The sequence below is a fragment of the Talpa europaea genome (assembly GCF_964194135.1).
Source record: "Talpa europaea genome assembly, chromosome: 5".
Taxonomy (NCBI): domain Eukaryota; kingdom Metazoa; phylum Chordata; class Mammalia; order Eulipotyphla; family Talpidae; genus Talpa; species Talpa europaea.
The window spans coordinates 89,963,183-89,976,426 of NC_140071.1; the positions used below are offsets into that span (position 1 = coordinate 89,963,183).

Consider the following 13,244-nt stretch of genomic DNA (forward strand, 5'->3'; position numbering starts at 1 on the left):
TATCCTACCCCTTTTCCTGTGTCAAGAATTTGTATGCAAACTAACCAACTTTATCAATGTAAAGTAGTTGTGTGTAAAAGAAACTCTTTGTCTCTAGACCAGTGCTCAGACCTGGGTCTGAGAACTCATGCATGAGTAATAAAGCTTTCCTGCCTCACCATTCCTAAAGTACCACTTGTTCTTCCCCTCCTGGGTAAAAGGCTATTATTTATTTCTGCAACAATGCTTTATGTCAATACATTTGAACTTCATAAGAAACCTGTAGGGTATTAGTTGCATCCCAAAGTAAAGTCACATTACACATAGGGGATTCAGAGGTGACTGCTTTCAGACACTGGGGTTCTTTCCCTAGACCTTGGTATACTGAGTGGGTCAACACTACCCAATTTTTCTAATAATTTTTTTTAATGCAATGAAATGAGAAATAGTAGAGCCAGAGTCTCAGTACATAATGAAAGCCAACATATTTGAACAGAAATGATGCAATAAAACAGGGCAGGTTCCCCTTTTGTCCCATCAGATAAATATTCCTATCTGTTGCATTAAACAAGTTTGTCTTCTTGCTGTCTAAGGAAAAGGAAGGTTATCTCTAAGAGGATAATAAGAAAGTTAAACATCAGGTGTTAACAAAGCAAGCTGGCGCTCACCCAAAATCTCCCAATGCCTGCATCGAAATGACATTCCAACCCTTGCCATCTCCCTTTCATTCCTCTTCTTTGTATAAATAACCCTGTACTCTGCCAAAGAGCGTGACGGTGGTGTTCAGACACGAGTCCGCCTCCCTCCTCAGTTTGCTGACAAATTACAATACTTTCCTCTCTTTAAACTGTTTCCTTTTATTGTCTGAGGAAAACTGAGGCCAGCGTTTGGTATCACAAACACACACACATATGCCAGGTCACCACAGATGTTACAAGTTCTTCTATCTATAAGTGATGTACAAAGAGGTTTTGTTATAGAGAGCCCCGATATTGAACGGGTTGCCTGGCTGTGGGTCCTCACCAGCGCGCTTAAAAGGGACTTATTAATACTCCACTACAGGCACACACAAAAGGTTAATAAAAGGTTTATTTACAAGGGAAAAGGAAATAAGGAAAATGTACAACTCAGGGAGAAAACAGGGAAATAAAGTCTTTAATGCATTCTACCCGATCCGCCTACCTGGAAACAAAGTCACCCTCAGAGCTGGCGGGGAGCCAAAATGGGGGATCCCCTCCAAAGCCCAAGTGTCTGGCTTTATACCAACCTGGCTGCTTAACCCCACCCTCAGGTCCCAGCCACCTTCCCTTTGGTGGTGATGGGATTTGGAGTTCCCAGTGTCTTTGGCTTTGGCCTGGGGTGGGGGTGGAGTCCACAAAGCCTGTATGGAATTAGCTTTAGGACATCCTTTTCCCCCTAACAGTTTGACCAATATTGACCATGTGTCTAGCCCCAATTACATGTTTTATTGCCGTGGGAATCTGATTTATTCATTTACAAATAAGGATATAAATTTTTTTTTGTACTTTCCCAGAGGTTTTTTGAAAATCAAATGAGAAAGTGGGAAAAACTCTGAAAACTGTACTTTCTATACAAATGGTTGTATATTGTACTAGACCCAAAAAAATTGCAATGGTATTCAGAATTTTCAAGAATTCCAAGGTAGAGTTCTACTTTTACAGAACTGTCACTATCCATCCCTTCATCCCCTACAACAGTGCAGGGCTGTGTAAGAGGGAAAAGTGGGTATGATTTATTTCTGAACCTCAGTGTTTTGTGATCTTCCTGCTTTATATATAAAGAGTAACCAATAGTTAACTACATGGCAAAAATCTCTTTCCAAGAGCTACAGTGTCTCTCTCTCTCACACACACACACACACACACACAGAAACACACACACACACAAATCACAGTTTTATTACTTTCAAGAACTGGATTGAAAAATGTATATCCAGGTAACAATTATTAAGTTCTTACTGCATACAAGCCCAGAGTTCAGTCTTTTTACTCCCTCGTAACCAATCGCTAGGATTTTTTAAAAATCACCAGTTCTGTTTTGAATACTTACACATAGAGGCTATGAAACCAAAAACTGCATAGGTAATCTTTAGGTAACTGCATAGGTATCATTTAGGATAATGATAGTGTTAGGGAGAAATGAGGCTGCTCTCCAACAATACCATTACTCAAATGTAATATATGTTTTTTCACAAGTTCTAATAAGTTGAGTGAAACGTTTCTACTATTGAGTACATTTGGAAATTATTGAGCATATTTGGAGTGTATTCGTTTCCTTGTGGAAACACTCCAGTTCAATATGATCAGCGGGACAGATTATTATAATGGGACTTTGTTATTGCTGTCCTTAAAAGGACAAAATTTCCTCTGCCCTCCAGAATTCGCACTTAGTTCAAACTGAGTGTCATGTGGCGTCTTCTCAGCGGGGAGAATCCTTCCCTCTAGTGAGGATTCTTTAAGACAGAAAACAACATTTGCATCCTTTAAGTCATAATGGGCAACCACCAAGTTTCAAACAAGCATCTGGACTGAGGGCACTGTCAGTTATTCTTTGCTGCTTTGAGAGAAACTGATCAAATTTGAGAAAACAAGCTGCAACGAATGCTTCAAAGTCGGCTTACGAGCTCAGGAAAAGTGGGTACAGACGACCTCTGGCAGCGCAGCGAGCGCGGGCTACGCAACTGGGAACTAGGAAGCTTTGCTCTGCTCTGGACTTTGTCCCTCCCAGATTTCAGCCTGCGAGCTGTCGCTCCACGTTGCAGTCCGAGCCAATTGCAAAAGACCTAACCAAGCCCAACCCAGCGGAAGGAACGGTTTCGGAGTTGTTTATTTGTCTTTGATAAAGGAGACTTTCCTTGCTCTCGCTTTTATTCTCTCTGCTGTGAGATCTAGCAACGCTCCAGAAATTACTTAGAGTGCTTGGTAAAAGAAAACAAACCAAAAGCTCAGCCGAAGCTCGCAGCAACGTAAAGGATGAGATTCTTCCTGGACTGCATCCTGCTTCTGCCCTTACTGCTCGTCTTCTCCTTAGAGTCTCTCCTAAAGCTTTTTATTCCTAAGAAGAGAAAATCAGTAACTGGAGAAATCGTCCTGATAACCGGAGCTGGACATGGAATTGGGAGGCTGACCGCCTACGAATTTGCTAAACTTAAAACCAAACTGGTCCTGTGGGATATAAATAAGGTAATTGTTCTTACTGTGTTTTACTGTTAGTACCTTTAATCTGCAGTCATCTCTGCATTTTGCAGGCCACAACCCCTTACAGCATCTTTGCAAAGTGGGTAGGAAAAAAAGAATTATTACAAGCTTTTTTATAAGTGGGGAGGGAGGAAGAGGGTGAATTAATTAATGTGTTTATGATCACATGATAAACAGAACTAGAAAAGATTTCCAGTGTCTGCCTATCACTAGTCTGACATTGTAAATTTATCCTCACTTTTGTCCTGAAAATAATTTGTAATCTTCCAAACCTGATTTCATAGTAAGTTTTAGCTAGTATATTTAAAGAGTAAGAGGTTTGGACCCATTAAGGAAAAAACCCTACTTGAAGTTTTTGAGAGATGCATCAGAAAGCAACGTAACTGCCAAAGTTATTGCCAAGAGTAATTGTTAAAAATCATCTTTTAGTTGAAAACAATAAAAAAGAAAAAAGAAATCTTCAATGTAATTTTTACCAAAACAGATATAGGCTTAAGGAAATGAGTAGAATTTGGAATCCTACTTAGTGTCTGGCCAGAGGTAGGTAGGCAAGGTGGTTTACCAAAGGCACCTGACAGCCAGAAGTCAAACCCCTTACACTCTAGTCAACATCCAATGCTGCAAACAAGGATTTTGGGTGTGTAAAAAAGTCAGCTGACTCTACTTGTCAGTGGTTGATGGATACACAATATCTGCTGCCTAGATATTGAGAAACAAGCAGTAGAGTCCCTTGCCCTCTGTCTGGTAGGGAAAATAGATGTTAAATAATTACATGTGCAATGAGACATACAAACAAGGCCATTCTAGTCCAGTGGTTAGAGACTTTTGGGCTCTGTACTTCTTCATGGTAACTTAACTTTAGGGTTCTGCAAAATAGGTTGGGTTTATTCTACAAAATAGGTAAAATGGGTAATTACCTTAGTGTGAGGATTATACCAAAGAATGCATGCAAAGCATTTAGCACTGTGTCTGGCACAGTGGAGTTTGAGCTAAAATTCGAAGATGTGTAAAAGTTAGCAAGGTTAATGCCTTCCAATGCTGCTGCCTGGTTTGTACAAAATTTGCTGTGTTCTGAAGTGTATTTATGCAACAAGTGTTTACTGAGCACCTACTATCTGTCATATACTGTTCTAATGCATAACCAAGGATAAGCAGCGAGGAAAACACAAGCCCCATGAGGTTGGGATATTAAGCTAGGCATGCTATATAATACAATATGTAATTGTTGAATGGTGAGAAGTATAAGGAAAAAATAAAAGAAATAGGTATAGGGACTGTGTGTATGGTGGGGAGAGTAGGAGTTGAAAGTCCATCTTATTCTGCAGCCTCAGTGGGATGGAGATAATTGAGTCAAGATCAGAAGATGCTGAGGGTACAGCAAGCCCATGCATACCTCTTCAGGGAAGGATGAGCAATATGCAAAGTTTAGCAAAGAAGGAAGGAAGAGAAACAAAGGGAGGGTCTAGCTCTGCACTCTCCAATACAACAGTTGGCAGTCCTCTCAGTCACTAAAGCATTTGAAATGTGGCTCATCTGAATGGAGACGTTCTGTTGTTATGGAAAAACTGTTTTGCCAGACTGGGAAAGACCAAATGGCACTCCAGAAAGAAGAAGGTTACAGGTTTTTATTATTATAATGCTAGTGGGCAGCAGATAGGAGAATTCTCTCCAGGAAAAAATCTGGGCCCTGAGCATACACAAAAGTTTCCTTTTATACTAGGTTATTTTAACATAGATTACATGGGTAGATTACATTTTTAGGTATACAAGGTGATTCAGAGAGAGGATGAGCGAAAGGAGAGGAGAAAAGGGGCTAGCAGAAGATAAGAGGAGTTGGCTTACTCTGCTGTCCCCCACTCTTGTAAAGACTAGCCATAAATCCATCACCTGGATTGCATCTGGGTTGGAATGTTTATCTAATGAGACTTTTACTGCATTCATTTGTTTACTGGCTTTCCTTTTCACTGTAGGTGTGAATACCCAGGGGGTATCAAAGACTTAATATGAAAAAAGAATGTGTAATAGTTTATTAATAATATATTGCATATTGAAATGATAACATGTTTATACTAAGTTGAAATAAAATTATATGTTTTTTAGTGAGACTACTGAAAAATTAAAATTCCTTATATAGGGTCTCCCTGGTGGCGCAAGGGGTTAAGTCTCAGCACTATGAAGCTATGGGCAGCCACTGCAGCACTAGTTCTATCCCCAGCCAGGGAGCTAACCTATGTGGCACAACAGACCTCTCCTGTCTCTCGCCTGCTGCTCCCCTCAGCAGTGTATTTCAGTAGATCTGCCTGTTTTGCTTCCTACTCTGCCTCTGGTGAATCCTTACACCCCAACTCTTGTATGCATAAATAAATAAAATAAATCTAAAAATAAATGAAATTACTTACATAGTGGCTAGCATTATATTTCTACGGGAGAATGCTGATCTAGAGATTTAGGTTCAGTTTCTCCAGTTCACACAATTTCCTATTATATGTGCTTTGGTTTTGAGCCAATTTCTATTGAAGAGGTTCCTCTGATGACTCAGGAGAACAGTTCGGATACTGTTGTGATAATACAGGTGGGAGATGATGCTGGCATGTCAGACCAGAAAAGTAGTCGTGGAAATTAGTGGAAAGTAGTAAGAAATTAAGGACAATGCAGTGAAGTTTTGTTAAGGTAACAGCTCTTTATTTAAATAATCCGTCTTTTAGGTCCTTCCTATTTTTTTGTGGATAAGATATATTTGTAATGAAATAGTTATATTGGTTTTTAATGACTTCATTTGGTCAAATAAGTCCCACATCAGTATATATATGCCAGTCTATTTTTCTTGGAATTTTACATATTTTAAAATCATGAAAATCTGAGATGCACGAAATCTGAAAGGGTAAAAAGAGTAGGGTTTCTAATAATCCAGGCAGAAGAACCCAGAAAAGTAAATTCCTTGGACAGGTACATAATTGGAGAATGAGCCAGAAAGTGAAGGAAATGTAAGATTGGTTTAGGAGGAAGCTGGAGGGTGAAGGAGCCAGATCACATTTTTATTACCAAAATTACAAAGACAAATTGTCCCCAAAGATAATTTCTCAGATAAACTCAATGAGAATAGCAATGTCCCTTCTCACTTCCAAGCCTCTTTAAATAAATTTGGAATTGTAACAGGATGGTCCCCAGGAAAGGGGAAGGTTCCAGGTTCCCTGCCCCACCCAAGGGAGGGTGGAGCTGAGCAGGGAGAGAAGAGGCTACAGAGGAAACTGAGGAAGGAAGGAAACAGGATGGAGCCAGAAGGAGACCTGGAGGAGGCACATGGAGCCTAGAGACACGTGAAGAAACTGTGCTTGCCCTTTGGTCGTGGACTGGGTGACACAGATGTGGGTGAGACCCAAGGGGAGGTGACAATGGCAGCTTTTATCTTGATTTTGATTTTGCTCTTTTCCTTCCGGGCTTGTCTGGTTGTTTCTGACCCTTTTCTGTGGGTCCCCACTGGAAGACGCTTTAGACTTGTGGCAGGCTTTGGGGCCTTGCTCTGGGCCGATCCCATATGGATGGACTTTTACCCACGAGGGGACGGGTAACTTTGGGTGCTTCATTTAGAAACTAGACTCTTTGCCTTTCCTGTATTGTTTCCTAGTTTTATTAAAGTTCCTTCCCATTAAAGTCTCACATGTTTTGTGTTGATGCAGCAGATGGCAGAACCGTATATAGAATAGACAGGTTTGCGGGGTTTGGGGTGTCCCTCTCCCTGCCCTGTAACAGAATGATATATTTACAGTAAATACTGAACACATAATGTATACTCAAAGACTATTGAATGAAAAGTGAATTAATGAATAATTGCAAAAAGTAATGGACAGAATCAGAAGGTTTAATAATCTAAGTAATGGGCAAAAAGGTTTCAGTTGTAGAAGAGGGCAAGGAATAAGAGGAAAGGAGTGCAGCTTGAGAAGTGAATCCAACACATTGGAGAAAAATTATCAGAGGAAATCTTGAAGAATTGTGAGAAGTGCTGAAAAATCCACCATGCTGAGAATATGTTTAAGGGAAGAATTCCTTCCCTCCTGAAACTCTGCTTATTTTTTATTTCTTATCTAGTGACTATGGAAGCTGTCTAAAACTTTTCCTAGAGGAGATAGAACTTATATTTGCACAGTTCAGAAGACAGTAGACCTTGGATCTAAGATCAAGGAAATTGGGCAAAAGTGAGATTACAAGTATAGAGGAAGGAGAGCTTTGCTCTGTACATTGTTCATTGAAAAAGGAAGCCAATCATTAATAAGAAAATCTCGGAAATTGGGATAAATGAAAAATAAATTACTGTAAATTTTGTTCCAAAAAAGCACTGAATTTTATAAATGGAAGACCTAAAGAATCCAGGCAATATATTGAATACTTTTATTAGATGTTTTTTATTATGGTAAAATATATATAACATAAAATTTAACATTTTTAAGTGTTCTGCCAATATGATTTAAGTACATTCAGAATGTTATGCAATCATCTCTACTATCCATTTCAACAGCTCTTTTATCATCAACCCAAGCTTATGCTCTGTAAGTCCCCGCATCCTCTTCCACCAGTTCCTGGCAAAATCCTTCTATTATCTGTCTCTGTAAATGTGACTACTATAGGTACCTTGTGTAACTGGATTTGTGTATTTATCCTCTTGTGTCTGACTTATTTCACTTAGATTTATAGTCTCAAGGTACAGCCATGTTTTAACATGTCAGAATTTTCTTCCTTGTGAGGACGAACAACCCATCCTGTAGTTGGTTCTCTGGGTACTCAGGTTACAAATCCATGAATTCAAGAGCCACTGATGAAAAACAGGTACTATAAATTGAACATGAACGAATTTTAAAGGAATGTACTAAAAGCTACCTGTTAAATACTGAAGAATAACAAAAGCTTTAACTCAGATATTTTGATGTCCCTTGGGGAATGAGGATTGCTCATCAGAGTAAACTAGTTTGGACGGGAGATTTCAGCAGAGGGAAGACATCCCTTTTCCTTTGACTGCCATAGTCAGTTCACTACACAAACTAATTCTTTTCCACAGCTTCCATATTTGTTGTTTATGTTTTGCAAATCTAATTTTTTTTTATGAGTAAATTTGCACATTTGCATGTTTTCCCATTCTCTCTGGATACATTTAGTAAATTCTCTTTTCTCTGAATAAATACAGTAAGTTGTCTACTGTACATTGGTTAACAATAGCTTCTTGGCTTCCAAAACTCACTGACTAAACTTCAAGGTATCTTTTGAGATATTCTCAATAAATAAAAAGGCCACAAAATTGATCAAAAGCAAGCCAAAAATCTAGCAAGAATAGAAACAAAAATAGAACCTATGGTATGATTCTAAATCAATGTCCAGAAGCAGCTGAAATGGCTGTTGGGAAAGCATACACTGAATCAGTTCTTCAAACCAGCTCATCAGCCCTTTTATTTCATCTGATCTCCTTGTGGAATTCTCATCTGACTTGTTGTAGTACCATATTGCCGGTTACTAAAACTAAAAATAAGGATATCAACTTCGGTCCCTTCCCACCTTCTTCATCCAATCACCAAATACCACTGATTTTCCTGCCCAAGAATGTATTTTAATGATTACGCCCTCACCTGCTGTCCTCTCTGGTAGTGCCATTATTCAAGTGTGTATTTTTCTTTTTAAAGATTTATTTATTTATACAAGAACTGGGGTACAGGCCAGAAGCGCAGGATAGTGAGAGGATTCACCAGAGACAGAGAGGGGAACAGAACAGGCAGACTGACGAAATACACTGCTGAGGGGAGCAGCGGGCAAGTCAGAAGAGGTCTGCTTTGCCATGTGGGATTCTCGTCGGCCAGCCGGGATCAAACCCGCACTACAGAGGCTGCAGACAGCTTCACGGTGCAGCACCCAACTGCCACCAAGGAGGTCCCTCAAGTGTGTATTATCTTTGCTGATTCACTGTATTTGCCTCCAAATTTTTCTCTTTTCTTCAGTGTTGACCCCTAAAATCTGTTCTCCATACATAAGCAAGAGTACTCAATATAATTCACAAATGTGAGTCTAATTTTATCAGTGGTTCACCTCTAACTTCATTGAGGCAGTATACTGTGATGCTGGCTTGTAAGAAAAAGTCATGACATAATTTTTCTGTTTTTCAAACAAAAATGTGTCATGACTTTCCCAAGAACCCACTATATACTACACCTTAATCTAAAGTCTGGCTGGCCTTGAACTTTTATACTTACCACAGAATAGCAGGTTGAACCACACAAAATTGCCAATATTCAATCCTTTTTTCCAAAACAATAACAATTCATATTCATAATGGTCCTACGTAAATGTTACAGTTATTTTTATGTCTTTTTATAGTTATTTTTATGTCTTTTTCTACTACCCTGTGAACACAGTGAAGTGAGGACTTTCATATTTATATCCACAAAGTTTTTCTAAGCACCATGAATATGACCTGTCCATTAAAATGCTGAAGGAGGGCCTCCCCTGTGGCACAGCGTTTGAGCGCTGGGTTGCGAAGCTTCCCACAGCCTCTGCAGCGCCGGTTCGATCCCAGGCTGCTCCCCAGCCACCAGAGGAGGGTCCCACATGGCACACAGACCTCTCCTGCCGCCCGCTGCTCCCCTCAGCAGTGTACTTCATCAGTCTGCCTGCTCTGCTCCCTGCTCTGGCTCTGGTGAATTCTCTCACCCTCCTGTGCTTCTGACTGTGTCCAGTGCTTGTATAAATAAGTAAATAAATATTTTTTAAAAAATGCTGAAGGAATGAGCGAATGAATGAACAAACTGTAGTTAATGCATTTATTTATATATAGCTAGAAAATCCATGAAGAGTTTTTCTTGACCCAGGAAAAAAGTTTTGTTTTTCATTTTGTTTTGTTTTTAAAGTCTTATCACGAATACACACACATATGTATTTATTTTTATTAAAGATTGCTTTAAATTCAATTCCAAATAGAAGTTGCAGTAGGGAAAGTGGGGTGAGGGCTGGAGGCACAGGAGTAAAAAAATTCAGCAGAGACAAGAGTGGAGAACAAGAAAGGCAGATTTATTGAATATATTGCTGTGGGGAGTAGTGGCCGAGACTGGAGAGGTTGTCTGCACTGGAAAAGGATTTGAGGCTCTCTTATAACTTGTTACCTGCTAGGATGTCTGGTTGTGGGCCTTGACCTTTGACACAAAATGTGTCCTGACTCTGCTTCCACATTCAAGGGCAGAGTGATGGATCTGTTCCCATAGCAACCTCACCTATTCCTTTCCAGTCAAGCCTCCCAAATTTGCCTACTGTGAGGAGTAGGGACTTAGCTTTTACCTTTATTAATGATACCACAGCTGACGTAGCCAGTAAAAGTACTGAGAACAAAGTGCCTGTCACCTTGTAAAAATATGTGTCAATTAAATCACTGCCCACTCTAAAGAATCTGCATAGGGCCTCCCCAGTGGCGCAGCGGTTGAGCACTGGGTTGCGAAGCTGCCGCAGCCTCTGCAGCACAGGTTCCATCCCTGGCTGCTCCCCTGCCACCGGAGGAGGGTCCCGCATGGCGCGCAGACCTCTCCTACCGCCCGCTGCTCCCCTCGGCAGTGTACTTAGGTCCTTCTGCCTGCTCTGCTCCCTGCTCTGACTCTGGTGAATTCTCTCACCCTCCTGCGCTTCTGGCTGTACCCAGTGCTTGCATAAATAAATAAATAAACAAACAAACAAACAAATAAATAAATAAATCTTTAAAAATAATAAAGAATCTGAATATACTTATTTCATTAATTTTATTCTCTTGCCTCTTTGTTGCTTTTCCTAGCATGGAATTGAGGAAACAGCTGCTGAATGCAGGAGACTGGGTGCCAAAACTCATACCTATGTGGTGGACTGCAGTAACCGTGAAGATATTTATACTTCCGCCAAGAAGGTGAATATTTACATTTGTTTAGACTGGTATGGTGACAGAGCTGGGAGGGATTTCAGTCTGTTCATGATGCAGGATTGTTAGAATATCTGTGATTTGCCTAAGGTGTGCAAATAGCTAGTGGCACAATCTCAAAATGAGGTTCTCAGATTTTAGTGTGTTCCAGAATTTTCAAGGGATCTTGTTTAAAAATGTAGCCTTGGTCCTCCCTGGTAGATTAGGGATTAAGTCTCAGTCCTATCACTGCCACAGCCTGAGTTCAATCCCCAGCCAGGCTGCTGACCCACATGGCACAGCAGACCTCTCCTGTCTCCCCGCTGCTCCCCTCATATATATTTTAGTAAATCCACTTGTTCTGCTCCCCACTCTGTCTCAGGGGAATCCTTTCATGCCCCACACTTCCAGCCCAGTTCTTCTACTAAATGAATAAATAAATATTTAAAAATAATAAATAAAAATGTGGCCTCTGGCCCCAGAGGTTTTCTTCATTGGTTCAAGTGCTGGTCCCAGGAGTCTGCATGTTTAGCAGGAAACCCACACCTCTCTCATCTGATTCTGAAATAGGTGACTCTTTAGATAACAATGCAGAGTCACTGACAAGTTCTTCTGAAACCAGTTAAAGTTCTGAAACAAGTATAAGCCTAACTGTAGCTCTGTTTCTATAAAGCATCATTTATCTCTTCTATATAAAACTAAGATGTGCTGTATATAAAAAGGGGTTTCACTATGAATGCACTCATTAACTAAATAGTATCAGAACAAGAAGGTCAGTAGAATTTAGTGGGCAGAATAAGGGGTAGCCCAGCACCCCCAAACTGCCTGCTTTCTAAATGGGTTCTGCCATCCTCTGCATAAAAACAAAACATATTCTTAGTGTGTAAGACCACCAATGAAAGGAACTTTTATAGAAATAGTGTGCAACAGAGAGAAGAGAAAGAATATAATTAAAATAGTTTCCAGTTAAACACCCAAAGTTACCCAACCCCTCGAGGGTAAATGCCCTGGCAAACAGGGTTGGCCCAAAGTGGGGTCACTGAAGCCTGAAAGCTTGCCACAGTCAAAGGCTCCTTCTGGTGAGGACCCAGAGGAAAGGGGCAGAAGGGGCCTGGCAAGTCTGGAAGGAAAGGAGTAAAATCAAAATACAAGTTAAGGCAAAGGCTGCCATTGTCAGCCTCCCCAGGGGTCTCTTCAAGTGTCTCCTCCTTCCATGTCCCCCACATCCCTGGCACAAATGCAAGGCCAAGAAGCGAGTGCAGCTTCTTCTTCACATGTCTTTGCTCCACGTGCATCCTCCAGGTCTTAATCTTCTCTTTCCTTCCTTTTCCCAGTCTTTTCTAGCTTCTCCTCACTGCTCAGCTCTACCCTTTTTTGGATGGGGCAGGGAACCTGAAACTTCCTCTTTCTATGAGTACCACACTGCTACAGAATGATCTGGGCAAATTCATGACCATACATACTCCTGGACCTCACTCCTACATATTCTGATTTAGTCCAGAGTAAAAGTTCTGATTCAAGGAGACTTGAGAACTGCTTTTTTTTTTTTAAGCTTTTCTCATCTTTTTTTTTTTTTTTTAAAGATTTATTTATTTTATTCAAGAACCGGGGTACAGGCCAGATGCGCGGGAGGGTGAGAGGATTCACTGGAGACAGAGCGAGGAGCAGAACAGGCAGACAACTGAAATACACTGCTGAGGGGAGCAGCAAGCGAGACAGGAGAGGTCTGCTGTACCATGTGGTAGCTCCCTGGCCCGGATCCAACGCATGCCTCAGTGGCTGCTGATAGCTTGATAGCACTGACTTTAACCCCTGCACCACCAGGGAGGCCCCGAGAACGGCTTTGTTTTGGGAATTTTAGGTTTAGGGACATTTTTAAATTTTATATTAAATTCTAAATTTTAAATTTTAATCTTTAATTTCAAAATTATTGTTATTAGTGAGGCATGGGCTAAGTCAATAGAGTAAGTAGAAGTTTACACAGGCCAGTGGTGGGAAATGGCTTTCCTGAGAGGGATTACAGTGAGAGCAAGGCCTAGAGGAAAGTGATAACCAGCCTTTAACAATATTTTACTTAAAACAGCAATGACTGTCCTTTGCAAAGAGGAGTGCCCTCCCCGTTACTGCTAGCAATGTCACCTTGATCAAGTTACTTA

General features: G+C 40.6%; 1 protein-coding gene across 1 annotated transcript in view; it reads left to right on the forward strand.

Annotated features, from left to right (window-relative positions):
* Window positions 1–2,957: 2,957 nt before the first annotated feature.
* Window positions 2,958–13,244, forward strand: part of HSD17B11 (hydroxysteroid 17-beta dehydrogenase 11) — a gene marked incomplete at its 3' end in the record, with an annotated part of 40,276 nt that continues 29,989 nt past the window's right edge. The window contains exons 1-2 of the mRNA XM_084233662.1: window positions 2,958–3,182; window positions 10,990–11,097. Of these exons, the coding sequence (XP_084089788.1) occupies window positions 2,973–3,182; window positions 10,990–11,097 (318 nt within the window). The 5' untranslated portion in view covers window positions 2,958–2,972. The remainder of the gene's footprint in view (window positions 3,183–10,989; window positions 11,098–13,244) is intronic.